This window comes from Pituophis catenifer, unplaced genomic scaffold (genome assembly GCF_029215685.1).
Source record: "Pituophis catenifer annectens isolate HBS135680 unplaced genomic scaffold, rPitCat1.0.hap2 SCAF_2, whole genome shotgun sequence".
Classification (NCBI taxonomy): Eukaryota; Metazoa; Chordata; class Lepidosauria; order Squamata; family Colubridae; genus Pituophis; species Pituophis catenifer.
Genome location: NW_027256882.1, coordinates 275,033,972 through 275,054,937, shown reverse-complemented (window position 1 = coordinate 275,054,937; position 20,966 = coordinate 275,033,972). Strand labels below are relative to the sequence as shown.

The 20,966-nt window shown below is 39.6% G+C and overlaps 1 protein-coding gene across 2 annotated transcripts in view; it reads right to left on the bottom strand.

The window, feature by feature from the left end:
• The window catches only part of LIFR (LIF receptor subunit alpha), a 105,162-nt gene that overhangs the window by 7,740 nt on the left and 76,456 nt on the right, over positions 1 to 20,966 (bottom strand). For both annotated transcript variants that reach the window (XM_070938897.1, XM_070938898.1), the window contains 7 exons: positions 19,848 to 20,061; positions 13,543 to 13,719; positions 12,333 to 12,434; positions 10,997 to 11,164; positions 3,118 to 3,261; positions 1,522 to 1,615; positions 228 to 303 (listed from right to left, as the gene is read on the bottom strand). In XM_070938897.1, coding sequence (XP_070794998.1) covers positions 228 to 303; positions 1,522 to 1,615; positions 3,118 to 3,261; positions 10,997 to 11,164; positions 12,333 to 12,434; positions 13,543 to 13,719; positions 19,848 to 20,061 — 975 coding nt within the window. The remainder of the gene's footprint in view (positions 1 to 227; positions 304 to 1,521; positions 1,616 to 3,117; positions 3,262 to 10,996; positions 11,165 to 12,332; positions 12,435 to 13,542; positions 13,720 to 19,847; positions 20,062 to 20,966) is intronic.

Genomic DNA, 20,966 nt, shown 5'->3' with positions numbered 1-20,966 from the left:
GTGCCATAGGTTCGCCATCACGGCTCTAGGCCCACAGGGCCTTAACCAATCATAGTACTTGGAAAAGCCCGCCCAAATATGAATGTTCTAAGTTTCCCTCCAAAACAGCTGGAGTTAACAGTAAGGGTCATCTAAAGGTTAGTTTCACTTTAGCAGAGCTTAATACAACTATATATATTCATCATTCACTTATGATATTATTTGAATGGTAAAATAGAACACATTACCTCTGAATCTCTTAGGAAATCCAAAGCTTTGGAGTGTTCTGGGTTTGGAATGTCAGGATAGAAGACTTCTTTAATCCTTTCAAAGTAAGGGAAGCAATGTTAATTTATGAATTGCCAACGTACCTCCTGAAATATTTATTTTCAATATCAAAATGAGACATGTTTCCCCCCCACTCCTGTTTTTTTCTCCCAGAAGCAATCACTCATTCAAAATTCATGTGGGGCTGGGAGGAACTCAGGGTTCCCAAAGATGGGTCTTGAGCAGTGGCGTTTTATAGAGATTTTTTGAAGGATACTTGGCGCTCCCTAAACTTGGTTGTTTTCTGGCAGATGTTTCATTACCCAAACTAGGTAATTTCATCAGTGCAGCACTGATGATGTTACCTAGGGTGTGTAATCAAACACCTGCCAGAAAACAACTAAGCTCAGAAAGCGCCAGAGACCTCTCATTTCAACCCTGAGCTACAAATATTCTTCTTTATTGAGAGTTTTGTTTCTTCATATTTTTAAACCTTAAATTCAAAGAAGCTTTGAATGAACTTCAGAGGTTGCTCTCCTTCCAAAAGAATACTTAGAGAGGTTTATTTTAGCATTAATGAGCCAGTGGTTAGAGTGCAGTACTGCAGGCTACTTCTACTGACTGCCAGCTGTCTGCAATTTGGAAATTCAAATCTCACCAGGCTCAAGGTTGACTCAGCCTTCCATCCTTCCGAGGTGGGTAAAATGAGGACCCAGATTGTTGGGGGCAATAGGCTGACTTTGTAAACCACTTAGAGAAGGCTGTAAAGCACTGTGAAGCAGTATATAAGTCTAAGTACTATTGCTATTAACCAACTGGCCATTGGTTTGGGTGGTTTAGGGGTGGGGAATATGTGGTGGGTGGGGGTATGTTTGGGGATTGTTATGTGTGTTGGACTTTGTCTTTCGGTGTTAAGTGAAGTTCATTGTATGGGTATACTGTGTATACACGTACAATGACAATAAAGTTATTATTTTATATTATTTTATTTTTATTCCGAGTCTGGCTATATCAACATCCCCAACAAAGTTGCCACACAAATTCCAGTGGCATCTCCCAAAATCTTGCCCAGTGAAATGCAATTCTTGGAGCACAAGAGATTTAGCGTGTGCCCAAAAACGGCTATGCTTTATCAATAAATCTTCACCTATACGGAACATAAAGTTTATATCCCATCTGGAGCAGATCTAATAGCTTAATGCAAGAACATATGCCAGAATCTGTTTCTCTTTGTAGAAGAAAAAGGAAATTAAGATGGCTGGATGCCAAAGTTACCATTCCCTCTTCCGGTAGCAGAGGATCCCAGTTACAACAGCCAACACAAGAACCACAGACACCGGGATAATTATGGCAATGATCAATCCCAAAGCTGGAAAGTATAAGAGAGAAAAGCTAGTAAAACAGCAATATTTCAGTTAGTCAACAACTTCCATCAAGCCTATGGGACAATTTCCTAGAGTGTCTTTCGACATTAAGTCAAATTCCCGGAAAATAACCAATGTTGCTTTTAACAGTTTAATAGGAATGGAAGTAATTGATTGGAAATGGCAATTTTCCCTCCTGCTGTTTATGCACTCTATTCATTATTGGTACTCTGTTAGTTTTTGAAGGATAGTTCTATAATTTAAATTACCTAATTAAATATGTCAAGACAACAGTAACAACAACAAAACATATACAGGAGTATCACAAGCACCTGGAAAAAATTCCTTCCTGAGACATTTATCATTTAAATTTTATAATCATTTAAATTTTATATCATTTAAATTTTATACTCATATTTTATATGAGCCGCAGTGGCACAATGGTTAGAGTGCAGTACTTCAGGCTACTTCTGCTGCCTGCCAGCTGCCTGCAATTTGACAGTTCAAATCTCACCAGGCTCAAGGTTGACTCAGCCTTCCATCCTTCTGAGGTTGGTAAAATGAGGAGCCAGATTGTTAGGGGAGATATGCTGACTCTGTAAACTGCTTAGAGAAGGCTGTCAATAACTGTAAAGCGGTATATAAGCCTAAGTGCTATTGCTAGTGCTATATTCCTAACACCCCGAAAATGGTAGCATCCTAGACACTAAGCAAAAAGATTACTGACAAAGCTCTGATACAATTTCAAAAATATACAAGGTAGCTTTATGAACATTTTGCAATTATTTTGGAAACAGTATTCTTAATTTTTCTGTTAATTCACACCTCACATTCTGACATCATTTTGATTCATTGAATTGGACCAATGAACAATACCATCTCTTTCTTTTATTTTAGCTTCCTAAACAAACCTTACAAGCTTTGGTAACAACTTAGTCATACATTGCAAAATCCCTGGAATTTTAACAAATATCATAAGCAAGTGTGGTGAACAATATTAATCACGAATATCAAACTTGATTTCATTGAGGGACGCATCAGGGTTGTGTTTGACCTCAGGGGGCCGGGTGGGTATGGCCAGGGTGGGCGTGGCCAGCTCGATGTCACTCGTGTCGGGGCGCCTGTGGTGGCCCAAGTGCTCTACCAGTAAAAACGGGCTCCTGAGCTCTGTTTTCGGCTGCCACGGCCTCCTGCAAGCCTCTGCCAGAGAAAATGGAGCTCAGGAGGGCCATGTGCAGCCCTCCCGAGCTCCATTTTCTCTGGCAGAGGCATCACGGGCCAGTCCTTCGTGTTTCCAGGGTATCCCCGCGGGCCATATCCAAGCACCTTGGGAACCGGATTCAGCCCCCGGGCCTTGAGTTTGACACCCCTGATATTAATGATTTGATTCCCTTTGACAAACGTTGAAACTCAGTCTAATGCTTGCTAAGGACTATACACCATTTGCTCTAACAACTCTTGACAATGCCTAAGTGCAGAACAAACACCCAATTGTCTCATTACTTACCATTTTCCTTTGTAACCACATTCAAGGTATTGACAGGTCCAGATCCTGCAGCTGTATAGGCTCTAAAAGTCAGGTGGTAACTGGTTTTCCCTTGAAGGCCTGATACTGTCAACACATCTTGGTTTAGATCAGTAACATTGATTTCTGTGTGGCATTATTGCAAGAGAAAAGGGGGAGAAGAAAAAGAATTAGAAAGGAAATATCACAAAACAACAAAAAGCATGTTTATAAAAAAAGGTCCCAAATTTTCATTTCATCAGATGGGTGCCCATAAAATTTTTATAAATAAATATATAATGTAGGGTCCTTGGTGCTCTCTGAGCTTGGCTGTTTTCTTGTAATGAAAGAAGTTTCATTACACAGCTAGATAACAACCCAGAGTGGAATGGAGCCCATTAAATGGCTAGTATGATTGTGTGTTGTTGCTGGGCTGGGGTTTTATTATTTCATTATTTATTTTTTTATTTCTTTTATATTGCATTTTTATTTCCTGTAAGCTGCCTTGAGTTGCCATGAACAAGTAGGCAGCAAATAATAAATTTATTTATTTATTTATTTTAAATAAATTTATTTATTATTTCAAATAAATAAATAAACATCATTCCATCGTAACTATCAATCACCATAATCGTGCGCTGATATTAGCTAGCTGCCAATGAACTGTCTGCAAGAAAACCACCAAGCTCAGAGAATACCAAGGACCCCACAATTCAGTCCTGAACTATAAATAAGTCCTGTTCCTGTAAAAATATAGTAAAAATTGGAGGCCAATTATGGGTCACACAAAATATAAATTCATCTGAATTCAACTGAAAGCTTTGTCTACACTGTTTCAAATCCAGGGACTCTTGAGAGAGGATTACTGAATGGCCTCCTTTCCATTTTAACTGCAGATCAAACTGCATCCACAAAGTACAAAAATGATCTTTAAGGACTCACACATAATCACATCCAAGTTTGCTTGCCTTTTCATGAAGACATTAGTAGGGAATGCAAAAAAAGGGCTAAGAAATGAAAGCTGAGCAAATTAAATGATCAGATTTGGGAATTAGTAGAAATAAGAGCTGTTGTTAAGACTGACTCACACTTTCACCTATATTTCGCTTCGCTCGCAACTTGACAAAGAATAGGGGCAGTGAGGGTGGAAGGGAATGCAAGGGCAGAGGGAATGGCATCCCAGCATCGTCAGTTCCCGTGAGACATTGTTCCCACCTCAAGGACACTCCGAGTAGATGTCCCAGTGTGGTCAGCTGGTTCCCATAACAAAATGAACAGAAGTGATTGGTGGATGTAATGGACTGTGGGTGGCCAGTGAGGAAAGGGGGAATAAAGTATGCTTGCTTTTGCATAGGAAGCCCAGAGCTGGTTTTGCTTCTTCTGTGCCAGTGTGATTTATTCAGTAAAGTTTATACTCTTGGTAAAATAATGTCCCAATAATTTCTTTTTCTGGATTCTCCAACTGGACAGTTGACAGATGTACAATATAATGCCTCAAGGGAAAACTCCTTTTCAATCATATATTTGATAAAGGAGAATATTTCTTCCACCAATACTGATGGGGTAAGCCACTAGAATATAAATTGAAAGCAAACCCCACTCCTTACTAACTAACTGAAGATGTTATGGAGTCTGGATAATGAAAGGTCTCCAAAAACCCCCACCAAACTCAGAGAGCACCAAGGACCCCTCCAATCATATATTCCAAAATCATCACCCTTGGTGTTTAACCCTTTCTTCCTCATCGGTTAGCATTCCACAACTAATCACGATGTTCAATTTTCAATAGGCTGTTTTGAAATCCTGTAAGACTTTTGACTAGAATGATTTCTAACACGTCTGCCAACTTTGCAGTTTCCTCAGTACTTCCACTCAAATGTGGACCAGCAACCAGTCCACAATAAAAAATAAATAAATGCATGATCACCAGAACATAAAATTCTCCTGGTTAAATATTAGGACAAACATATTTAGAAAATAATGAAAGGATGGGGAAAGGTCCCTTAGCATTATTAATTCGTGAAGATTTTTTGCTTCGCAAGCTTAATTAATAATGCTAAAGGGCCTTTTCTGCTTAATTGAATTGTGACAATGCAGAATCTGTGTTAATTGGAAGAAACACAAAAACCCTAATAGCCAGCAATCTTGCAACACATTGTGGATGTGATACCATAAACAGTGCAGATCATAAGGCTCCTCCCTCCATTTCCCTATCTATGGCATGACCATGTTCCAGTAATCATTTTGTACTGCTGTTTCATGGTATCAAGAGGACTGAATACTGTCCTGGGCACCCACCTATATTTGCCTAACCCTATCACATCACATGGAAAGGAGACCAATTGGTAGCTGTTTCTCCCACCAGCTGGGGACCCTTGAAAGTAAGTAAAGGAAACAAAATTGGGGAAATCCATCCATCACTTTCCTTAATTCACCCCACATTGCAACTGCAAGGAAAGCACCATGGGGCAGTTTTGTCCTTAAGAAGAATTTGGCTGTCTCCACAGAGATACAGCTGACCATTGCTATATGGCAGGCAGCATTATATGGGAAGTGAAAACTCTTTCAAATCAGACATTAGGAAGACTTTCCTTGGGCAAATAAAATAGAAATAAATTTCATGAAGAAAGAATATGAAGCTATTCTTAAATTATTGAGGGGGGGGATTTTTTTATAAATCAGAAACAGATCTATCGATATTTTGATCATCTAAAATTTTTTATTCTGCTTTTAGATATATTAGTTTTGCTTAGTATTAGTTTGTTCTCCTCCATCCACATGTACTTTCTCACTTCGAATGTTTTATAACAGAACAACAGAGTTGGAAGGGACCTTGTAGGTCATCTAGTCCAACCCCCCACCCATACAGGAGACTCTACACTATTTCTGACAAATGGCAGTCCAATCTCTTCTTGAAAGCCTCCAGTGATGAAGCTGCCACTACTTCCGAAGGCAAGCTGTTCCATTGGTTCATTGTTCTCACTGTCAGAAAATTTCTCTTTATTTCTAGGTTGAATCTCTCCTTGATCAGTTTCCATCCATCATTCCTTGTCTGGCCTTCGGGTGCCTTTGAAAATAGCTTGACCCCTTCAAGAAAAGAATTCAAGACTACCCTTCAAGAGTGTCAAGAAGAAGGATCTATAGAGAAATCTAATTCATCTGAACCACACATTCTTCTCTAAAAGGGAGCTGACACAGACGGGAATCTGCTTCCTGTACATGTTGATAAATGATCCTTATGCATTGCTGCTGTGAAATGTTTAATCTGCAAGCTAAGATCAGTTGCCTTTGTAACAAAGGAACTGATTGCTAGATCTACTAGTGATAATTGATTGGATCAAATGATACAATCTGGGCCTTTGATTATTTTAATCACCAATGTTTATAGCTCACAGTATATTGTTGACATTTCTGATGAAGAATATCTAAGAGGAATATTTTATCCCAAAGATAAGTATTTGGTCAATAAGCCACCCCTACCCTTATTATAGTAGGAAATTAACTTCTTTTTAAAAAAAGGTTACTCAAATTGTAATAGGGCATCTATTTTATTCGTCTTAACCGATAAGCAATTCCTGCTCTTATTATAATAGGAAATTATTTTAAATAGTCAAGAGTGGTCAAACTGCAATAAAGCATCTACGTTAATAAAATACTATGAATTAAATGTATTTATTATATTCTTTATATATATCCTGCCACATTCTACACAACTCTTATTTATACTCTTAATAAATGCTATTTCCAACAAGTTTCTTTACCCACAAAAGTCTGTCTCATTCCTTTCAGCTTTCTAAAATTGCAAACACAGAATAGAAGGAATCTGTATTCCACTAATACAGTTGCCTAGTAAATCTTGCAAACATTTCTACCTTCAGTAGAGTGAACCTCTATCTTTTTCAATAAGCATGTTCACTGGATCTTGCAGAATTATTTCTGGATGCAAATTTCTCTCATCCAGGAAGACCATATAGTTTGTCTTCCAAAATAATCTCTGGATGCTACACAATATGTCATCAGCAAGTTCATTTAATATATCTTGCAAAATTATCTCTGGGTGCAACATGATATCAGCGTTCCAGGAAAACCCCAACTCCAAGTAAAGACACGGAAGCAAGCATTTTCCAAAGTTCTCTTTATTAGAATATGTAACCTGGCACATCTGGGAAATCCCGAATCTGAAAAGCCCACGTTTTCCTTCAGTAAGTCAAAGCTCCCCAAACTATCCCCTTTCTCCCCGATCGATCACGTGCTCCAATCAACGTCCGTTCCATCTCAACCCAGCCCCCTGACCACTCCTTCTCCAGATGCTGGATCGCCCTGACCTTGACCGACAGGAAGAATGCTATTATGTCTACTAACCCCCTCTCCTAAATCCCCCCCTCCTACTTTCCCACACATGAGGAGGTGGCAGCATTGAAGCTTCCGGCCTAATATGGCTTCCAAAGCTGACACGTGATACAATCTCATCCAGAAGAAACATCTGGCCAGATTTTGCAAAATAACACCTGAGAACACAGTTGTGTTATTGTACTCAACATAAATGCTTAATAAGTCCTGAAAAATTGTCTCTGGGTCCATTATAGCATTGTCCCATTCTGTAGATTCACACAATAAATCTTGGAAAAAAATGATTCTCAGTATAATTCTAAGTGTCACTATAACCTGCTAGCATGCTTAAATAAATGTAGGAGGGGGAAACTCCCACTGAAATGTACCTCATTGATGTCTCATTGTATTAGCATGTTTAGTAGACTTTGCAAAATTATTTTTGCCTACACCATACTTTGTCTCATTTTCTTAACATGCCAATTAAATCTGCCAACTTTATTTTTGGCTGCAGTGAAATGAAGTTCCAAATGCTCACATTTTGGCTTCAATTTGGCTATTTCAGAAGGAATATTTGTACACACCAGCAGAAAAAGGGAAACAGATTAGTAATGGGGATTGCTTTTTAAACAATAGATTTGTATATATTTGTATATTTTTATATAACTATACCTTACAGCTGTCCTACTCAATTGGAAGACTGAGGGATGCATAGAGGAGTCAAAAAAAAAAAGAAAAGAAACTGAATCATCTTTACATCAATTTTTTACTTTTATGAATGGACATATGTTCCTGGTTAATCCATCTGCTTGTAAATTCATTGTGGGCTTTCATTTAACTTTTACTTTATTGACACTATTAATCAGGGGTGAAATGTAAAATCTGTTACTACCGGTTCTGTGGGTGTGGCTTGGTGTGGGGGGTAATGTGACTGGGTGGGCGTGGCCAACTTTTTTTTAAAAAAAACTTTTCAAAACCATTTTTTCTAATGCTTTGAAAAGCCTCTCTGCCCATCAGGAACTCAACTGGGATGTCAGAGAGGCTCTTTAAAAAAATGCCTCTCTGCCGGATCAGGGAACTCAGCTGGGATCATCAGAGACTTTTCAAAGCATTTTTTTTACCACCTCTTCGGCCAAGAGGTTGCAAAAAAAATGCTTTGAAAAGCCTCTGATGATCCCAGCTGAGCCGCACCGATCATCAGAGGCTTTTTTTTTTAACTTTTAAAAGCATTTTTTCATCTGAAGATGTTGTAGAAAAAATGTTGTTAAAAGTAAAAAAAAAAAAAAAAGCCTCTGATGATCGTGTGGCTCAGCTGGGCATGGGGGAGGGGGGGGGCGCAGGGATTTTTGCTACCGGTTCTCCGAACCACCCGCTGCCATCGCTACGTCCGAACCGGGAGAATTTCACCCCTGCTATTAATGTTTTAACAGGCCTATAGTGCTGGGAATATTAGGGTTAGGGTTAGCAGTTTAGTAAACAAAGAATCGATGGCAGAGAAATTCAAGGTCAAGAAAAGATCAGCCAATCCTTAGTTAACTCAAAAAGGGGAAACGAGAAACAGATGTAGGTTTATATATAGCTTTATATAGATTTATGGGGCAGATTTCCTAAATGAAGAATTTCTTCATATCTGTTCTCAATAACATTGGATTTGGGTTGGAGACTGTTCTCAATAACGTTGAGAACATATCTGTTCATATCTGTTCTCAATAACGTTGGATTTGGGTTGGGTTGAGACTGTTTTCTCAGCTTCCATGGATGTTCCTGATATGGACTTAAAATTGGTCTGTTTTGACTGTTTGGTACAAATGGTACAGCTAGTCCTCAATTTACAACAGTTCATTTAGTGATCATTTGAAGTTGCAAGCCTTCGATAGAGGGGCTGCATTGCTTTTACTAGTGAAATATATATAGTACCTTGATCTGGAAAACTTTGTAGTATAAAATGGGGCCATTTAAAGGCATAAGGCTTTGTTTACTAGAGTTCGTATTTCAGTTCTTAGGTTGCTCCTTAAATGATTTGTTACTCTATGCCAGTGATGGCTAACCTTTTCTGGACTGAGTGCCCAAAGCATACAAGAACGTACGTGAATGCGTGCATGTGTGCCCAAACCTCCAAAATGCAATGTGCACGTGCCCCCCACATGTTCCCTGCACCCCGCGCATGCCATCCCGCATGCACCCTGCACATGTGCGGCAGAGACCCAACAACCAGCTGGCTGGTGGGAAGCATGCATGCATGCACGGCAGAGCTGAACTGGGGCAACGGCTGCCATGCCACAGAGAGGGAGCTGCGTGCCACCTGTGGCATGCATGCCATAGGTTCACCATCACGGCTCTATACTTTGAGGATAATTTTCTTGGACACCTGGTCCTTTGCTATTTCCAGGCCGGCCCTGCGGGTCAGATTTAAGCACCCCATGGGCCAGTTTCGGCCCATTGGTCTTGAGTTTGACACCCCTGCTCTATGCAGAGGAAAGGCAGAAAGCCACTCTTTTGTCTCCCCCACTCTACAACTTTTCTTTTCAAATGGTTTACAAAGTGTGCAGAGCTATGGAATGCAAAGAATCAATTCTTATAAGTATATAACAGATTCAGGGGCAATGGAATGATTCATTTATACGTTTTCAGCGATAGCTTTGGGACAGGTTATACTTCTTAAAAGATGGCCTTGTTGGTAAAGCTGATCCAGGAGCACCTATGAAGCTTATTTATCTGGTACCTGTAGTTCCTCTTACACCTGTCGCAAGCCTGTAACCAAGCTGTGCAAGAAGGATGAAGAAACAGGACGTGTCAATTCCCATTCAGACAGCAAGAGGGCAGGAGACATCTCAAAATATTGCAGTTAGGTTTCTTTAGCTATGCAACCATTTTTTCCACAATCCTTTTGAAAGTTTTTTTTTATACAGATGCATGAACGCTAAGCTGACTAAACCATGATTTATAACAGTTTAAATATGACAGAGGTATTGTGCCCACGTACCTTAACCAATGCTATGTATAAATATTTTCAATCAGAATAGAGCTGGAAGAGACCTTGGAGGCAGGGATGGGCTGCTGGGGGTACACAGGGGTTCGGGAGAACCTCTAGCTAGACTGAGGTTGGGCAACGCTTGCGTGCCCACAGATATGGCTCCGTGTGCCACCTGTGGCACCCGTGCCATAGGTTCGCCAGCACGGTCCTATACCATTTTAAAGAATTACTGTATTCTGGTGCAATACAGTATTTATAACAGAATATTACTGTTATACATTACTGTTATACTGTTACTGAATACAGAGAATTACTGCATTCTCTTGCAGTGCAGTATCTATAACCACTGTTTGCATCCTCCAAAATTCTTGTATGTGTTCTTCATTTCATATTTACAGTCATCATAAGATTGTTATCAGTACAACTATCATATAATAAGCATTTTTGTTCATGTTCTGCATAGGACCTGGTGGGGCCATGAAGAGTAAAAATGTGGTTAGGTTGCAATTGTGGCTGTAATCCTAAAATGAAAGGTCGCATTTAAAAAAAATGAAAATAATCCAATTTATCTTTCTTTACCTGGTTTAAAATTTTTTGGCGTTGGGCCATCTTTCTCTCCTTTGGCACATTTAAGCAAATAACCTTGTAAAAAGCCTCGGCTGTCTTCAACAGATATATTCTTCCATTTTATTACGATGGAATCAGAGGTGGTATGTTCCACGTTAAAATCAGGTGCTGTTTTGGGACCTGGGTAAAAAACAACCAAATATTCCTTGAATGTGGAGAGGACAGATCCCTTCCCACTTAGAACAACTCCTCCTCTCCTCACTGGAACAACTATGCAGTGTTTCACAATCTTAGCAACTTTAAGATGGATGGTCTTCCATTCATCATGCTGGCTGGAGAATTCTGGGAGTTGGTCCACCCATCCTAAAGTTACCAAGATTGAGAATCATTGGACTATAGTGAAGTAAGGAATGCCTTTTACAAACAGAAGGCAATTCTAGGTAGCTAGTTAGCTTTTGAATGCAAGGTGAGGAACATTCAGAAGTGGTTAAATCCTGAAACAAAATCACCCATTTTGTTGTCTGTGGAGATTCTTAGTCATGCAGGGCATGGTTGTCCCATACATACTTTTTCAAAAGGCAACTGGACTTTCGTTGTTTTTGCTTGAAAACATTTTGCTTCTCATCCAAGAAGCTTTTCCAGTTCTGAACTTCTTCAGAAGAAGCTTTTTGGATGAGAAGCAAAACATTTTCAACCAAAGTCCAGTTGCCTTTGAAGATGGGTATCTTTGGGATACCCATCTCTTTATATATCATTTTCTAAGAAATAATACAATTATTGATGGCATTTCACTGTCTATTCTCTCAACCTCCTGAATTCTAATGAGCTCAACCCATCTTAAAAGGAAGGATTATGATTTATGTTTAGCAGAATTCTGTTCTGCAAGAAAAGTGGGAGTCGAGAGCAGCTCTTCACTCAAGTATTCTTTGAATCATTTCAACATGGGGAAAAAGTCCAAGAGTTGTGCTTTGAGACACGTTTCCTTTCTGGAACTGTTTTTAAACCTAGCTTGACCTATAGACATTTAAGTAACATTTAACATTAAGGATTGGATTTAATAATTTCATTTAGATCACTTCAGCATTTGTCAAATGGCTGAATCTTGTTTATACACTATCCTCATTTCCCCTTTATTTTCAAGAGAAAGCTATAATTCCTCTAATTGTACCCTATCATTGAAAATAAAAGATCTGAGCCAACAAGCTGTATAAACATACTTAAATGCAAGCGCAAAGCTAATATCAGATGGCTCTTATTTCATATCCTGGCTTTTGTTCAATAGTCTCCAGTTCTGTTAATGAACACTTTTCTGCCAACAACTTTTAACAAAAAAATAACATATGCTTACTCAATTCTTGTATGTAGCCCTTGATATATCCCAGTAACTGATATCCATTTTCTTTGCAGCCAAAAACAGAAAATGTGTATCGAACTCCAGGCTGGAAGACACCTGCAACCCAAAAATATCATTCATAAACTTTCATTATGGGGCTATAACTTTAAAATAAAGGTATATTTTCATATGAAGCAGGTAGAAAACAGCCTTTTGAATTAGAGGAATGTATTTTTTTACAATAGACATTGAGAAAATGACAACTTGCCTAACAACTGGGATCTTAAAAAATAAGATGTTGAGTATAAATAAGATGTAATAGTAATCTTCCTCAAAATAAATCTAGCAGATTCCTTGGAATCTTTCCTTTTGATTTTATTATTTGTTATTGTTACATGACTTTTTTTCTGGTTAGTTCTGAGAAGGGCTTGCATGTCTACATGACATTACTTAACATGTGCTATTGCAGGGCTGTCAAACTCCCAGGCCGCGGGCCGGATGTGTCACGCGCTGGCCACGCCTGGTTTAGTGAAGGGGGGAAAAGTCCCGATAAGTCACGACGTGATGCCGACGTGCCAATGTGAGTTTGACACCCCTGTGCTACTGTGACCTATCAGCAGGCAGCAAGAGCCAGCGGTCCAAAGTTGCATGTGCTAAGGGATAGAGAGTTGTGTGATTTAAACTAGCTCCTTAAGCATGGAGAGCATCCCCTTGGAAGTTGCCAGTTGGCTTCTTATAACACTTAAATTCAGTGGTGGGATTCAAATAATTTAACAACTGGTTCTCTGCCCTACTGACCGGCTGGGTAGGCATGACCATGGTGGGCATGGATAGGTGGTGTGACAGGCAGCCCTCAGCCTCCTGCACCCCCTTGGGAGCAAAAGCGGGCAGCAAGGGGGATGCACTGCATCCCCTGCACCCTGTTTTGGGCCTAGGAGGCCTCCCTGAAGCCTCCTGGGAGAGAAAACGGGGTGTGGGCAGGCACCGCACCCCCCAGACCATTTTGGGCCTAGGAGGCCTTCCTGCACATACCTGGGAGCCAAAATGGGGTGCATGGGGGTTCCTGGAAGGGGCGGGGTGGAGCCAGCCAATAATTTAACTACCAATTCACCCGAACCAGCCCGGACCAGCTGAATCCCACCACTGCTTAAATTGTAAAAGGTTTCTGCTTTTCTTTGCCCACTTACCCTTAATTTCAGAAAGAAAGGTGAAGTGCCGCTCTTACCTGACTTGATATTAGCATTTGTCACACTTGAGGAAAACTTTTCCCAGTGAACATCTGTACATGGCTCAGGACTATAACACCACCTCACTACGTAGCCACAAGTCACATTGGAGTCAGGGTGCCAAGCAAGAAAAATACTATCGTCTTTTCCAATTCCCTTTTCTATGGAAATGTCACCTGTTATAAAAGTAAAATCAAAGATCATTCCTTGGAACTATGTACAAATTTAGTATGCGAATTATGACTATAATGCAGATATGGCCCATACAAAATATCCTGTGGGTTGCCCCGTCTACATTCTCAAATGCCATTTTGATCTCAATGAACACAAATAACACGAGATCTTTTTAGGTGACCATATATTTCTTAAGTTCCATAGGCAACTTGGATTTAAAAGGGCCCATGCACACCATCACTTGTGAGTATCTGTAGAGGGAGCATAGGACAAAATGTGCATGATAATGTCATGACATCAATGTGGCGACTTAAGTATTTGCATCAGGTATTATATAATTGTGGGTTTTTTGCATTATGACATCACTATGCATATTTAATCATGTTGGTAATATTACAGTTTGCTGTGAATGCAGGTATTATGTTTCATCATACAGTTTGCCAGATGTTTAGACTGGTTTTGACATTTTTATCCACCTATTGAATCTTTATTAAGGACCTGGTATAGGCAGATGTTGTTGTTTGATGTTGTTAAAGGTTTCAGTCACAGAATGTAAGCTGTCCCAATTAAAGCTGCCTTTTGCAATTGACTCATGGCAATTCTGTCAATGCTGATGGTGTTCAAGTGATGCTCCAATTGTTTTGGGATTGCACCAAGGCATCTCATTACTATTGGTATTTCTTTTCTTTCTTTCTTTTCTTTCTTAGAGTCATTGCCTTTATATTTTGTGATTTTATTCAGTTATTTTATTCTGCTGCCTTCAGGCCATGCCCATTATCCAGATTTTATTGCCTTTCTTATCAACACTTGTTAAGTCTGGAATATTATGTGGTAGATGCTTGTCTGTTTAAATTCTATTATCATTACCAACCTAGCTTCAGTATAATTTTTCTGCTCAGGACAACTCAAAGCAGAAAACTGGATCAACTGATAGACTTTTATATGCAAATGCGTTAAATTCTATAAGACATTACCATAGTAAAAATAAGTGTCATTCTAAGTTAAAAAATGGGAATACAGTGTTAAACTTTATAAAAATACTGTTCTTTTCCTCATATAATTTGGCTCTAAGGAATGGAATATCTTAGACTTACGTTCTCAATCTTCACAACTTTAAATGCATGGATTTCAGTTCCCAGAATTCTGTAGTAAGAGGCTGGCTGGGGAGTTCTGGAAGTTGAAGTCTATGCACTTTAAAGTTCCCAAGTTTGAAAAACACTTTATTAGATTGCTAAGCCACTTAGCATGAGTGGACTTGAACTGGCATACTACAGAGAGAATAGAACAATCCTAAATTTCATTAATAGAGGGATTCAATGAAGATCATGTGAAGTACTAATACCGCTCTATAAAGTCTTAGTAAGACCGCACCTAGAATATTGCATCCAGTTTTAGTTATCACACTATAAAAAATATGTTGAGACTCTAGAAAGAGTGCAGAGAAGAGCAACAAAGATAATTAGGGGACTGGAGGCTAAACCATCTGAAGAACGGTTACAGGAACTGGGCATGGCTAGTCTAGTGAAGAGAAGGACCAGGGGAGGTATAATAGCAGTTTTCCAGTATTTGAGGGGCTGCCACAGAGAGGAGGGGGAGGTCAACCTATTTTCCAAAGCACCTGAAAGCCAGACAAGGAATAATGGATGGCAACTGAACAAGGAGATTCAACCTAAAAATAAGAAGAAATTTTCTGACTGAGAACAATCAACCAATGGAACAGCCTGCCTTCAGAAGTTGTGGGAGCTTCATCACTGGAAGCTTCCAAGAAGAGACTGTCAGAAGTAGGTGTAGGGTCTCCTGCTTTGGCTAGGGGGTTGGGCTAGATGACCCACAAGGTCCCTTCCAACTCTGTTATTCTATTCCTCCTCAGCAATGGAGCTTAATGCAAAAGCATGTGTTTTTGCTATCCACAGCAACATTGCAGGTGGAAGGCAGAAAGAGAAGCAAACAGAAGCCATGGAAGCAACACAATCACAAGAAGCACTCTGTGGCGATTGCTAGATCTGATTTCAGTTACTTTAGAAAAAATCCAGTTTTGCTTTTTTTTTAAAAAAAAAAATTTGATTTATATGCCGCCCTTCTCCGGAGACTCAAGGCGGCTTACAATGCGTTAAGCAATAGCCTTCATACTTTTGTATATTTATACAAAGTCAGCTTATTGCCCCCACAAACTGGGTCCTCATTTCACCTACCTTAGAAAAGATGGAAGGCTGAGTCAACCTTGAGCCTTGGAGAGATTCGAACCAGCAGTAAATTGCAGGCAGCTGTGTTAATAACAGGGTGCTTAGACCACTGTACCATCAAGGCTCTGTTTCCCTTCTTCAGGGAATCATGGCATTTCTTCAAGATAACCCCTTGAAAGCTGCAAGCTTGAGTTTTGGGCTGGCAGGGGTGGCCCATGATTTTCTTGAGAACATTCTCTCTGTGTATCCTACTCAGAAGGTTTAGCATATTTGGAGTTCCTTCCTTGTACACCCCTTCCATTTACTGCCTAAGTGAGTTTAGGCCATTACTTCGGTTGACAGTGGACTCAAGTTAACAAGAATCCCTTAAGCATGGCAAAGTAATAAGTAATAGCAGGGGCACTCACAGAAAAGAATAAATCCATCTCCTCTTTTCTGAAAGCAAAGCAATGTCAAAGCATAACAGAAGCATCCTTTTCTGTTATGATCTTCATACCTTAAACAGATGGGCTTTTGGCCATGAGCCAATTAGGCAAGGGGTTACCCAACCTCCCCCATCTTGTTACATTAACAGTGCTTCCATATACACCGCTCAAAAAAAGTAAAGGGAACACAAGCAGAAGACATCCAAGATCTGAATGAATGAAATAGCCTTATTAAATACTTTGTTCGTTACATACAGTAGTTTTGTGTTCCCTTTAGTTGTTTGAGCAGTGTATAAACTACTGTATGTAAAGAACAAAGTATTTAATAAGGCTATTTCATTCATTCAGATCTCAGATGTCTTCTGCTTGTGTTCCCTTTATTTTTTTGAGCAGTATATATATATGCTTCTCCTTATTTTGGACTTTTATAGCCGAGAGAGATATTTTAAGTCCTCCAGCCTTTGTACTGCCAACTGTGCTGACGGCATTCCTTTCTAAATTCCCTCATAAAAAAACACAAGCATATCTCAAGCAAGACACATACAAATACACACAAATGAAGCATTGTCTTCCATAAGCATCTGTAATATTTGCAAAAAAGCAGAAAGTCCAGTCTGAAGCAAGAGCCAGCGTATTCCTCATTGCCGTTTTTTAGATGAGTCAGGCTCAATGATGGGGATCTATGACTCAATATGCCTCTCAGTTACATTACGGATAATGCAGAGACACGTTGAGTCATCCAAAAATGTTCCTTTGTAAGGAACATCAGATGAGGCATAAGGATTGTAAGCTTTTCATATCAGTCAGAGCTACAGATTACAGAACCTGGAATAGTAGCTAATGGTTCCCCAGGAAAAGAAAATCCCCAGTATAATTTACAAGGAAATTCCATAACTCTAGAAATGGCATCAATCTCTTCAACTAAAGTTTATCATTAAAAAGAAGAAAAATCCTGAGTTTTGATTAGTACAAAACTATTACAGGTGTAACAAGATGGCTTCTGCACAATGATGGCTTGTGTTGTATTTACTTACTTTACATGAATCAAAAACCTACTTCAAGGATATTAGTTTATACTCAGGTATATGTAAAAAATGTATGTAAAAAAAGCAAGTAGAAAAATAGGGGCCATCTTTTGTGGGAAGATAACAGCGTTCCGTGCACCTTTAGTGTTTAGTCATGCTGGCCACCTAACCACGGAGACGTCTTAGGACAGCGCTGGCTCTTTGGCTTTGAAACGGAGATGAGCACTGCCCCCTAGAGTCGGGAATGACTAGCACACATGGGACAGATTCGGCCCACGGGGTGCTTAGGTCTGGCCCGTGGGGCCACCCTAGAAACAGCAAAGGAACAGCCCGCAGTGCCTCTGCCAGTCAAAACAGAGCCCTCCCAAACTCCGTCTTTGCTGGCAGAGGGTCACAGGAGGCCGTCGCAGCCAAAAATGGAGCTCAAAAATCCATTTTTGCTGGCAGAGCACTCGGGCCACCAGAGGTGCCCCTGACATGAATGACGTTGAGCTGGCCACAGCTACCATGGCCACACCCACCCACCAAGGTCAAACACAACTCTGATGCGGCCCTCAATGAAATTGAGTTTGACAGCCCTGTACTAGAATATAAAAATAGAAAATTCTTCCCCTTATCTACCATTCCTCTCACCATCTCTTTGTCTGTTGTTTCTTTCTTGGTTAAGTAAATCCACTGAGGGAGTGACTTGTCAGACTGGTTCTTTGTGAAGTGCCAGGTACATATAAATCAATGCTAATAAATCAACTGCTTCTGCTGGTAAGTTTTGATCATAAAATGTAAGAATAAGAATGTTTTTAAACATTCTCAGATGCATGCTAGCCATTTCAGGCATACAAGTTATGTTGGTATCCTCCTCCTCCTCCTCTTTCCCATTTTAGTGAATCCTCAATAGTAGTTCGAAGTTTTAATAAATATTTCCTGCCATGCTGTATTTCTGAAGACATAATGAATGCTGAATATATATGTCCACTAGTATAATTCTTACTTTCAATACTTCACTACAAAAATTAGAAAAACCTGGCTCTTTCCATGGCTCCAAGATTTCTGAAGAAAGCTCTTTTCTTTTTAGGTTCATTCTCCTGGCATAGGAAACACAGCTAAATAGAATAATAAATAGATTTGGGCAAGTGTGTGTGTCAATCTATGATGAAGGGAGGGAAATGATGCAGATAGATTAGCATATATATACCTAAAATATGTTGATTTACAAGCTTTAAGTATCAGCACACTTAATTTTGCAAATGTTTGAATGTTAAACTTCAAAATTATAAAACAGAATGGGGGAAAATATAAGAACCACCACTTTAAATAATAAGAACTATCATTCTTTTTTTTCTTTTTTTCTTTTTTTTTTAGAAAAATTCTTGCACCAAGATTTTCGCTAATAACTACATAACCAGGTTTGCGTTGTTATTTTCTTAACAACAGCACATAAGCTATTGATGTTTGCTTCTTCCAGAATTTTTTTAAAAAATCACTCTAATTTGCAGTCCTGGAATTTCCACATTTGACCTTTCTTAGCTATCTCAAGGTACATTTTGATTTATTTTTAAATTTCTATAGCTGCCAATCTCAAATAAGTTCCCTCTGGGTAGTTAGCAATCATGAAATCAATTAAAACCAAGCACAGATATAATAGAAAAGGAAATATATATATATGTATAACAAGCAAGCAAAATTATGATCATAAATATCAATATAACCAAAAAAATAATTATTAATCCATCTTAATAAGCCACTATCCACCAATTCCTGAAAAAGGTGGACACACACTGAAATTCAGGTGGATGCTGACACTAAAACCTCCATATTTGGGTAAGCAAGCTTCAATCTGGCCCCATTAGCAAGGCAATAGGATCATGATTCACAAACATTGCTTGTTATTCTGACTTGTTTGAAAGCTTTTATCCATCATATCCAGGCTCATTAGAAACTCAGTGGAAGTGCAATTAATGGAAGACATCTTGTTTACTTACTCAAGAAGAGAACCATATGCTGCAAAAACCTTGTTCCAAATTCAGTTTATAAAAGCAATGCATGATCATCTAAATTTTCCAACGCTCTCAGAGTGGGTAGAACATCTAAAGCTTGCGCCAGGGGTGATATTCACTTACCTTCACTACCGGTTCGCAAATGTGAGCACGTGCCATCTCTGTGCATGCACAGGACCTTCTGCACATACGCAGAGTGTCAAAAACAGGACGTGATGACATCCGGGCAGGTGGGCAGAGCCTCCCGCAGCCTCTACCAGTTTGCTCGAACCGGATAGAACCGGCTGAATACCACCACTGTACTTTGTGCCAATTTGTTTATAGGACTTTTAACGGAAACTGAAATACTGCAAATATCACCTACAGTATTTTTTTTTTTATCAGCATGCTTTAAAAAAAGTGAAAATGTAATATTGTTGTTTTTAAACACAACGTCTCACTGGACCTCTTCTGCTCATTCCTCCCACAACTTATAAACAATGTCAATTTCCCCTTTTACTTACCCGCTGGAAGCTCAGCACTATTGATTGAAGAAGGAGGAGAAACACCTGCCTTATTCTTTGCCTTCACTGTAAATATGTAATCATTCTTCCCAAGATTTATTCTGGTGGAGTTGTGGGATGCAGGAACTGACTGATTCTTTGTGGATTTATCCGGAAGGGTCCAATATACCTCATAAGTCTCTATTATTCCATTGCTTTCAAGAATAGGGAGTGGCTATCCAGAAAAAGATTGTAAACAGAAGCAGATAATTATTCCAAGGAAAAGGAGAACGGAAGTGAAAGAGTAAACAAATGCCTTTAAAAAGTTTGTAATAAATATTCTTCATTGTCCTCTATTTACAAAGCACTTGGCAAACCATTTACTGTATTTTTCAGACTATAAAACACACTTCCCCCCCCCAAAAAAAGTGGGTGGAAATGTCGGTGCATTTTATAGACCGAATATAGCCCTGTTTTTGGCCTCCTGAAACCTCCATACACAGGTCCTGTTTTCACCAAAAACGGGACATGCAGAGGGTTTGGGAGGCCTGCAGAGTGCTCCTGGGGGCTGGGGAGGGCAAAAATGGGACACATGAGGGTTCGGGAGGCCAAAAACAGGCCCATTTTTTGCAAAAATGGGACACGCAGAGGGTTTGGGAGGCCTACAGAGTGCTGATGGGGGCTGGGGAGGGCAAAAACAGGACACATGGAGGGTTCAGAAGGCCAAAAACAGGCCCGTTTTTTGCAAAAACAGGATGCACGAGAGTATGGGAGGCCTGCAGAGTGCTCCTGGGGGCCGGGGAGGGCAAAAACCAGACGCACTGAGACCAAAAACTTTTTTTTTCTTGTTTTCCTCTTCAATCTAGGTGCGTCTTATACTCCAGTGTGTCTTATAGTCTAAAAAATACGGACTAAATATATATATCTGTCCTTATTGCACAAAGACATAAAAATAGGCCAGAAGACAACATTTTGTGACACAGGTCAAAGGAGTCTTGGCATGGGATACACAAGATGGCTAAAGGAGCCTAAAGCATGTCTCGCCTGAAGAGATATTCTACACATGCCAAAATCACAACCATGGCTGACCATCCACATATATTCCTGACATTGTTGCATCTGACCATGTTGAAGATGTTT